The following is a 10,217-nucleotide window of genomic DNA, read 5'->3' on the forward strand; positions in this document are numbered from 1 at the left end:
TACAACTGAATATTTTTCATATAATTATTATTATTATAAACTCTTCTAATAAGGGACATTGGAAGAGTTTTGACATGGTTGCTATAGGTGACAGTTATGGCATTTCCAAGTAAAATTATAAACATGGAAAATAGATCAGACGGTATAATATGTGTAATAAATACATAAATAAATAATTATAAACATGAAAAATAGATCAGACGGTATAAAATGTGTAATAAATAAATAAATAAATAAATAATTATAAACATGAAAAATAGATTGGACGGTATAAAATGTGTAATAAATAAATACATTATTATAAACATGAAAAATAGATAAACCGGAAAAATAGATAAAGCGAGATACAATTTCAATCTTAATTCTACAGTAATAATCTAATCCTTTCATAGGTCACTTTTTTGGTGTTTGGCCTTAACATTTAATCAACCTCAAACTATAAATCAGATGTTACGATCAGACAAATTTCCCAAATCTCTTTTTTTCTTCTTCTACTGGAGTCACTTTGAAGCAACAGCGCTCTCTCTTAAACCCGCCGCTGTGTAACATCGACACAAAAACACTCTTTCCCGCTCCGTTCTCGTCGCTAAAACGCACATATCATTAAGCGTCTGACCTTCCTGTCTCCTTGATTGGGCAGAGCGCTGAGTGACTGCGTGCGCCTCTTCGCGGTGCCAGGAGAGGGCGCCGGGTCGTTGGCCACGCCTGGCGAAAAGCTGTCGAGACAAAGTGAAAAGTGAAGCGTAAATCAACTCGTACTGTATATATCGAAAAAGACGTATCCATCTGTCGCGGTGGGCGTTTTCACCTCAGCACTGACCTCCAGTGTGTTTATTGTTGTCGCGCTCAGACAGCTTCTTTATTTATGTGCCGTCTGTGCTAATGAGTCATAGTTTTTATCTTCTTCTTCCTTCAACTTTGCAGCAGACATCGAGACGATAATCAAAGGTAAATAAAATAGGATGCAAAGACAAGTGATGCGCTCACGGAGGCGGGAATAATTTATGGTGGAGATGACTTTCTGTTGTACGTTTTAAATCAATAATGGACTCACTTTCTGTCCGTTTTGCTTATGGAATATACAGCAGCTTGAAAAAAAGATCGCTTTATTAAAGAATCTAATCTGTACTATTAAAAAGTCCAACTATTTTGTGTTATTTCCCTTTAGTATTGTCACAGCAAATGATTTGGAGGCCTAACTGTTGTAGTTACCACGGCTGCAATTCAGAAACGCTGCAATTTTAGGTAATATAGTGCTTTCTAAACAAAATAGGCTACTTTTTCTTCAAAATGTGTTTAGCCCTGTTGTGAAAGCATCTATCGGTGTCAGAATGAGACCGCTGCGTGCTGTCTGCATCAAATTAGAACGCGTTTTATCCTCCGACAACCAGGAAGCGTGCCGTTAGCATGCTAGTTGTCGTTAGCTTTTCCCGCGATAGTCAATAATGGACTCACTTTCTGTCCGTTTTGCTTATGGAATATACAGCAGCTTGAAAAAAAGATCGCTTTATTAAAGAATCTAATCTGTATTATTAAAAAGTCCAACTATTTTGTGTTATTTCCCTTTAGTATTGTCACAGCAAATGATCTGGAGGCCTAACTGTTGTAGTTACCGCGGCTGCAATTCAGAAACGCAGCAATTTTAGGTAATATAGTGCTTTCTAAACAAAATAAGCTACTTTTTCTTCAAAATGTGTTTAACCCGGTTGTGAAAGCATCTATCGGTGTCAGAATGAGACCACTGCGTGCTGTCTGCATCAAATTAGAACGCATTTTATCCTCCGACAACCAGGAAGCACGTTAGCAAGCTAGTTGTTGTTAGCTTTACCGCGATGGCAAGTCTTTAAAGTCATAAAAAGCGTGTCGGACCGCTGCAAACCATTTCAAAAAAATCAGGTAGCGTGATTTTTAAATAAAGACAAATCCAATGTCCTCGTTCAGACGGTATCGTATCAAGATGGCCGCTGCGTCGTTGCTCTCGTTTTCCTTCTCTCGTTTTGGCAGGAGTGGCTCAAACTAAAACGGTGTCAGCGAGAAGGTCGGCGGGTTCGTGTTTCGCGCCTTGGTTCGGTCGGAGTAACGTTAGACGCTTTTGGTTGTGCGCAAATTTACAGAGTGTGAGAATGGGGTAAAATGAGACGTTTAATCCCCGAGTGGACGAAGAAACACTGCAAACAGTGGTCACAGATTACCATGACTACCAGTAGTGCAGGACACGTCGTGGGAAGATACTATTACATGTAGTAGTAGTAGTAGTAGAACTTAAGAACGCAGAGGTAGCAGCAGTAGACAAAAGTAGTAATAGTAGAAGTAGTAGTATAAAGTAGCAGTAGAAGCAGGAACCGTAGTATAATTAGTAGTAGTTATAGTACTAGAAGTAGTAGAAGCAGTAGTAGGAACAACATTGATAGTAGTAGTAGTTATGAACTTGTGATTTGAAGTCTGTGATAGAATATTTCTGGACAGTATTGCACATGAATATGACAGTATTGCACATGAATAATATGTATTGCACACGAATATGACTGAATGAGGAATATTAGGGAGTGAGCTCCTCCTGTGGTGTAAAAGTGTACTACGCTCTGAGCAGAGGTGGAGTCACTGCCAGAGGAGCTGCAGGAGGAGGAAGTGAGCTCCTCCTGTGGTGTAAAAGTGTACTACGCTCTGAGCAGAGGTGGAGTCACTGCCAGAGGAGCTGCAGGAGGAGGAAGTGAGCTCCTCCTGTGGTGTAAAAGTGTACTACGCTCTGAGCAGAGGTGGAGTCACTGCCAGAGGAGCTGCAGGAGGAGGAAGTGAGCTCCTCCTGTGGTGTAAAAGTGTACTACGCTCTGAGCAGAGGTGGAGTCACTGCCAGAGGAGCTGCAGGAGGAGGAAGTGAGCTCCTCCTGTGGTGTAAAAGTGTACTACGCTCTGAGCAGAGGTGGAGTCACTGCCAGAGGAGCTGCAGGAGGAGGAAGTGAGCTCCTCCTGTGGTGTAAAAGTGTACTACACTCTGAGCAGAGGTGGAGTCACTGCCAGAGGAGCTGCAGGAGGAGGAAGTGAGCTCCTCCTGTGGTGTAAAAGTGTACTACACTCTGAGCAGAGGTGGAGTCACTGCCAGAGGAGCTGCAGGAGGAGGAAGTGAGCTCCGGAGGTCGCACTCTCACTGATTTGCTCCAACAACTATACGCTTCACAACATTTTAAAGTGTGAACAAAACAAGTGCTAGCGCTTCAACAGTGAGATGAGGTATTTTTATCCCAAATTTACAATCGAAAGGATCTGACAGTTATTCAGCCCGTTTTACTTGTATATTTATCCAATGTGCTGTATCAAACTCAATCCATGAAAACAAGCAGGTGATGCCACCAGCAAGATCTGTGGAGGGGCGACTCACAGTACATTTTCAAGGTATTGAAAATACTTCAAGGCCAGAAAAGTTACACAGTGGAGCTTTAGATGCATTTTCAAGTGTGATTTAAACCTCTGCCCAAGTAGATTTATGAAGACTTTAACAGCTCTTGAGCAAAGTAAGAGTTTCATAATGTCTAAAGTTAAATTCAAGGTTTAGTGGCATCAAAGAAGTTATATTTTTTTCAAGTATCTTTATTTATATCAACGGTTCTTAAACTGTTCACACCAAGTATCTGCTTTTCGAGTACCACCAGATATGACCCTGGACTGTTTAAGGGCTATTTAAGGACTGTTTAAGGACTATTTAAGGACTATTTAAAGACTGTTTAAGGACTATTTAAGGACTATTTAAGGACTGTTTAAGGACTATTTAAGGACTATTTAAAGACTGTTTAAGGACTATGTAAGGACTATTTCATTTAAGGACTATTTAAGGCTATTTAAGGCCTGTTTAAGGACTATTTAATGACTATTTAAGGACTATTTAAGGAATATTTAAGGTCTATTCAAGGACTGTTTAAGGACTATTTAAGGACTGTTTAAGGACTATTTAAGGACTATTTAAGGTCTATTTAAGGTCTATTTAAGGACTATTTAAGGACTATTTGAGGGCTGTTTAAGGACTATTTAAAGACTATATAAGGACTATAAGCACAGTCTAAAATGAGATTAAACCATGGATAGAGTAGTAAGAAAATAACGAAATAAACACTCTGCAGAGGGCCCCGTGCACCACCGGAGGCGACTCACGTACCACAGATCGAGAAACACACAATGTTATTTCAAAATCCACCACGGCCTTTACCTATAATGTTGTTATCTGAGTAGATTATATATATTATGACAATGTTGTAGCTGTAACACGGTTGTTTTCACTCACGGGTCGTCTGTGTCGCTCTCGGTCTCGCTGTCGGCCCCGCCTCTTTCTGCAGGAGGATTCTCATTGGTCGACGGCGGACAGGAAGGAGATCCGCGGTCCGAGTTTGAAGGGCCGCTGCGTCCATCGCTCACCAACGCCACTCCCCAGCGAGGCTCTACAAGTCCACAAAACATGTCTCAAATACATGTGTTTATTTATAGCAGCACTGTTTTGGAGGAAATTACTCTTAGTCACGACTGAAAGTTTGGCTTTGACTCATTTTGAAAGGTAGAAAATGATGCTGACCTTTCTAAATATAAAGATGATCAACCAAACAAAAGATGAAGATTATTATGAGTACTGATACCAGCTTTAGTAGTGGTAGTAATATTAAGAACAGTAGTGGAAGCTCACAAACGGTAATATTTGGAATAGTATTAGTAGTATTAGTGGAGTTAGTAGTAACTGTAGAAGTTGTAGTAGTAGGACTTTGAAATGTATGTTTCTCAAGATTATATGATCTATTTTTTTATTACTTTGGAGCCTTCTTACATATCCCATTCTTAATATTGCATGATTTTAGAGTTGCATGATATTAACAAAAGTACACGTCTCAATACGTGTTTGGATTTTCTCAATAATAATATTCAGATGGTAATCAAACACGTCAGGGATGTGCTGAAATGTGAAAGTAATTGTGTTGGTTGAGGTTCAAGTCTCGCACATAATATGAACGGTTCAAAAAATAACTACAAAAGGGCCGAAATATCACTTTATATCATTGTTTGGGAGATTTGTAAAGACGTTTCTGTCCCATTTTTCCATTTATCTACTACAATTACATATTATTACTTTCTCATTGCTTGGATGATTTTGTCATGTACCTTTGCTTTGATTGACAGCCGGCTGTCCGTCGGTGGGCGGGGCTGAAGCTCCCGATTGGCTGGGCTCCAGGAAGGGGACGAGCGAGTGCCATGGAAACACAGGCACGGACCGCGGCTCCACATTGGTCCAAACTGAGGCAGAAAAACATGACAAAAGGAGAAAATGTCAAAGTGTTTTATGGATCCAGGACAGTGTTCTGCCTCCGAGCTGCACTTTGATGACTTTGTTGACGTCTGTTAACCTAGAAATGTATAACGCTGGCCTTGTCTGAACTTCTTATGATGTCGTAACACGTAAACCTGCTGTGAAAATAGTGCTGTGTTCGAGCAGCGGCAGTTCAAACCAGTCCAACGTTAAGAAAGGGATTAAAGACATTTGTGATGTGCAAACTCAAGATGCCAAGGAGAAAAGTTGAGGTATTGTAGTAGAGGGAATGGTATTATCATTTGTCACGTGAAAGATGAACTAAAAAACGAATCAGCATCAATTTATGAAGTACTTTTCATGAAGTACTACCTCCCGTAGACTCACTTTACATTAAGGAACCACTTTTATATTTAAAGTCACATTCTCACACGCTGGAGAAAGTGTCCCAGTGAATTCTTTTAATAAGATGAGAAGTTAAAAAGTGATTGAATTCAGTAGTGTAATAGTATATGGTGTAAAAATATGATTGACAATGGACAAGATTTTACTTAAAGTCAGAAAAAGACAAGCATGTTCAAACTAAAAATGAGAAAAACAAACCACTAATGCACTAGAAATAAGAACAAAACTGTTCTTTTGACAAATCTCATTTCAAGAAAGTGAAAATTTAATGAAATCAAGACAAATATTACTAAATTCAATCGCTTTTTAACTTATTATCTCCTTTTAGACTCTACTTTCTTTCCAGTGTACAGAATATGCACACATGGAAGAAATAATTAAACAGCTAACTTCGAGGTCAAGGGGCCAAAACATTATACTTTCTCATTTCAAACTGTATTAATAAGGAAACAATCCTCTTTCCTCTGGAGAGACACTGCAAATCTGTGTAGAAATCCTCTGCTCTACAACAGACGCTTCCACATTCTATTAATAATGTTTAATAAAGTATTCAAACGGTCTATTTATATCCAAACGTTCCCAGCTTTTCTAAAATGGAAATGGTAAAATGAAACGGAGTGAGCAAAAGACTCATGTGTCGTTCCCTCTCATTTTTTGACATTACAGAACCATAACATCATCGGGCTGACAGACGTGACAGAAGGACACCTGTTTTGTGGCAATGAAATAAAAAAAATGTAAAATAGAAAGATTTTTTTTACCAGATCTTTGTACCAACAACAGGATAGAAAAAAATACAAGAAAAAATATAAATACTTTTTTTTTTTACCAGATCTTTGTACCCACAACAGTATAGAAAAAAAATAATGAAAAAAATAGAAATACTTTTTTGTGCCAGATCTTTGTACCAACAACAGGATAGAAAAAAATACAAGAAAAAAATAGAAATACTTTTTTTTTTTTTTTACAAACAACAGTATAGAAAAAAATTATGAAAAAAATATTAATACTTTTTTTTGCCAGATCTTTGTACCAACAACAGTATAGAAAAAAAAATATAAAGACTTTTTTTTTTTTTTACCAGACCTTCGTAACAACAACAGGATAGAAAAAAAATAAATGAAAAAAATAGAAAGACTTATTTTTACCAGATCTTTGTACCAACAGGATAGAAAAAAATAATAATAATTCAAATACAGAGGAAAACGCTGGACTAAACATCACATTTTTGGCTATATTATTGTCCAAACTGAGGCTTAAACATTGTTGGATTTTCGAATTTTTCTCTTTTTCTCGAGGTGAAAACAAAATCTAGAAGCCAAGAGTCTCGAGGACGCGTGAAATGGCGTCTGCGGCGATGCCTGCGATGCAGACAGTCTATAGTGCCGAGTCTATATTTAGTCACAAACGAGCGGCACCTTTCGGCACCGACGCTTTCTCGTATTGTAAAAACGTCACGCACAACGGGACGGAAATAAAACGTGGAGTACGCGCGATGACCCGGAGTTGAACCGAGCAGGCGACGGTTCGGGGACGTTCCATCTATCGAACTCGCTGAACTCCGCCTCCCGATGGGGCGAATCCGCGGGACGAGCGGAGAGAACCGACCAATGGTGACGCGGCGACAGTTCTACAGCTGGTTGCTATGGCTCGACACCACACGTCCGTAAACAACACTGAATTACATTACACAGAGAAACGATGCTGCAGCAATAATTATAATCCTAGTGTTCTCCGAGCACAACGCAGAGTACACAAAGAGGATACTTTTATATACTTTTATCACTTAAAATCGATTAAGGGATGAGTAGAAATGAAAATGTTTGGTTTTCAAAGTGTCGATATTCAATTTAAAGTATTTTTGTAAAGCACAAAATCAACAAAACCAACAAAACAAACAACAATATTTTTGATTTTACCCAAAGAAAGTTTTAAAATCAAACAATGAAACAGTCATTGATCAATAAAAGAGAAGCAGATTAACCAACGTTTAGAAAAAACAGTGAGGTTTTAAATGCAAAGGGATAAAAAATAACAAGTACTTCAATTGTTATTGGAATATCTATATTTGAATATGATATGGCTTTGTTTGTTTGTGATATTTAAAAAAACAACAAACATGAATGTAGTGTTTGTTTAGCTGTGCATATGACTGAAAGAATTTTTCTTTGCACTAATCTCTTTTATTTCTTTGCACTGTTTTGCGATTTCTGTCATTTCTTTGTGATTTTAATGCATTTTTCCTGTTGTGTGAAGCATTTTGAATCGTCCTGTGTATGAAATGTGCTCTACAAATAAACTTGCCTTTGAGCTGGTAGTTGGCCGGAGAGGATTTTCAGAGTTTAAAGGAACAGAAGAGCACATTTTGAGGTTTATAATTTCACTTCCTGTTTGTAATTCATGACATCACACTAGGAAATTACCCAGAAAACACTGGGCAAAAACTCCTCTACTGTCACATTTTTTTTATCTTACAAACAAAAAATAAATGAAAGCGACTCAAAAATGTGTTTCTTTTGTGTAAATTATGCATAAACTTTGACTGTAATGAGCATCCATAGTGTGACGTCACTTCACTGTCATTTTCAACAGATTTTTCAACATTTTTTCCACAAATATTTATATATATATATTTAGATGTACAACAGATATAAATACACCAAATTAAGTTAAAAAAAATGAAAATCGTAAAAACCCGTCATACGCACTTTAATATCATTTCAGCTTGCGTAGATGTAGATAGAAGGATATATTTCTTATTTTGTGTCCCGGACCCTTTGTGGCCTGAGTAAAGGAAAAGGTATTGATTAAGTGCGCGGATCTCATTGATTCTGCGAGACACGTTCTGAACCTGTCAATAAGTCGTATCGTAATAAGTATCTTTCCGGACTAAACAGATGTACATAACTAAACGTGAAGCGCAGCCCTCGTTACCGAGCGAACGCTGGCGAGTTTACAGTGCGGCGGATTCTCGTGATGCCATTGCAGCTGTGGTCTATATTTAGTGTTAATCTGCGCCGTGGGGACCTCCGCTCGCCGCTGTCGAGATGCTTGTCTCCGGGCTCTCCGAGTTTTTAAAAATGAATGACAACTACCGAAAGGCAGGTGGCGCCGAGAGAGGGCGCGGGGAGAGAGCGTGATGTAACGAGAGGGTGTTTCCAATGTGGTGAAAAAGAAACAGTAATGAACTTTGAAGTCTGGTATGGAAAAATAAATATTGAAATTTAAAGCGCCCCCTACAGGTCGGACGACTCATTGAACTAAAATGCAGTTAAGATAAAAAAAAAAAAATTGAATTTGGCCAAAAATTATAAAAATGTCATCCCAGAATAGCTCATTTATTAGGTTTATAATTTCACTTCCTGTTTGTAATTGGTGACATCACACTAGGAAATTACCCAACAAACACTGGGAAAGAACTCATCTAATGTCACAATTTTTTTTATTTGACAAATACAAATACATGAGACTTTATTTTGTTGAATTGATGTTTAAAGAGTCAAAAAATGTGTTTCTTTGTGTAAATTCTGCATTAACTTCGCTAATGTGATGTCACTTCCTGTCATTTACTACAGATTTTTCATAGTTTTCGCCACAAATACTACCTCGATTAGTGTAAAACTATAATGCACATGTACAACAGGTATAAATACACCAAATAATGTCAAAATTAGAAAATTGTAAAACCAGTCATAGGCACTTTAACTTTACACGAGTGAAACAAAGACACTAAAGCTGAAAAATCCTTGTAGACACTTAAACGGACAATTTTGTGAAAACACACGAGCTGCAGCAAATAAAAAGTTGAATGACACACTTTAGTGGTTAGTCTCCAGCTAATGAGGCCTCCAACATATTCTTTCACTTTTATTTATTTAACGATTGAGTCAATACGCTCTACAAAACTACAACTAAAACTAAAGTAAGACGCTGCATTGAGTTTAAATAAAAGGTTTGTTCTAATACGCAACCAAAATAAGATAATGAAATGGATTCTGATGAAGAGAAGGGGGCGAAAAAAACAATATTAGGAAGTTCAAAATTTGGAGTGAGAATTTTGAGATAAGGTAAAAAATACGGCTGCACGATAAAGAGATTAAACATTAAAAATTGACTTGAAAATCCATGTTTGCGTCCATATTAGACAAAGCGACACTGAGATTCTTCTAGACCAGGGGTGGGCTGTTATTTTTCCTCTGAAGGCCACATTCGAATCGAGTTAAGTGGTGGCGTTAATTGGTGTTACAAATTTGTATAATTATAAGCACTTTTTTGTAAAATATAGGCTATTGGAATCGATTATTTAATGTAACCTCTATTAAGGGCACACGTGCAGACACATGTTACATAGCTAAGACAGTTAAAGATAGATAGAAATAGAAACTAAAATCTTGAGGGGGCCAAATTAAAACAGGCCACAAATGCCCAGGTCTGTTCTAGACAGAGAATACTTATATATAACATTTTATAATTGATGAAATCCTAAATTGGTTATTCATTTGTGACATTTTCGTTCAATAATTCTGCTTTC

The 10,217-nt window shown here is 37.7% G+C and overlaps 1 protein-coding gene across 2 annotated transcripts in view; it reads right to left on the bottom strand.

Moving 5' to 3' along the window:
- cica (capicua transcriptional repressor a) overlaps window positions 1-10,217 on the bottom strand; it is a 91,335-nt gene that overhangs the window by 41,009 nt on the left and 40,109 nt on the right. For both annotated transcript variants that reach the window (XM_072448198.1, XM_072448197.1), the window contains exons 4-6: window positions 5,137-5,268; window positions 4,274-4,427; window positions 617-716 (exon numbers count right to left, since the gene is read on the bottom strand). In XM_072448198.1, coding sequence (XP_072304299.1) covers window positions 617-716; window positions 4,274-4,427; window positions 5,137-5,268 — 386 coding nt within the window. The remainder of the gene's footprint in view (window positions 1-616; window positions 717-4,273; window positions 4,428-5,136; window positions 5,269-10,217) is intronic.

The sequence above is a fragment of the Eucyclogobius newberryi genome, unplaced genomic scaffold (assembly GCF_026437365.1).
Source record: "Eucyclogobius newberryi isolate DKJ021-1_F unplaced genomic scaffold, fEucNew1.0.hap1 SCAF_16, whole genome shotgun sequence".
Taxonomy (NCBI): Eukaryota; Metazoa; Chordata; class Actinopteri; order Gobiiformes; family Gobiidae; genus Eucyclogobius; species Eucyclogobius newberryi.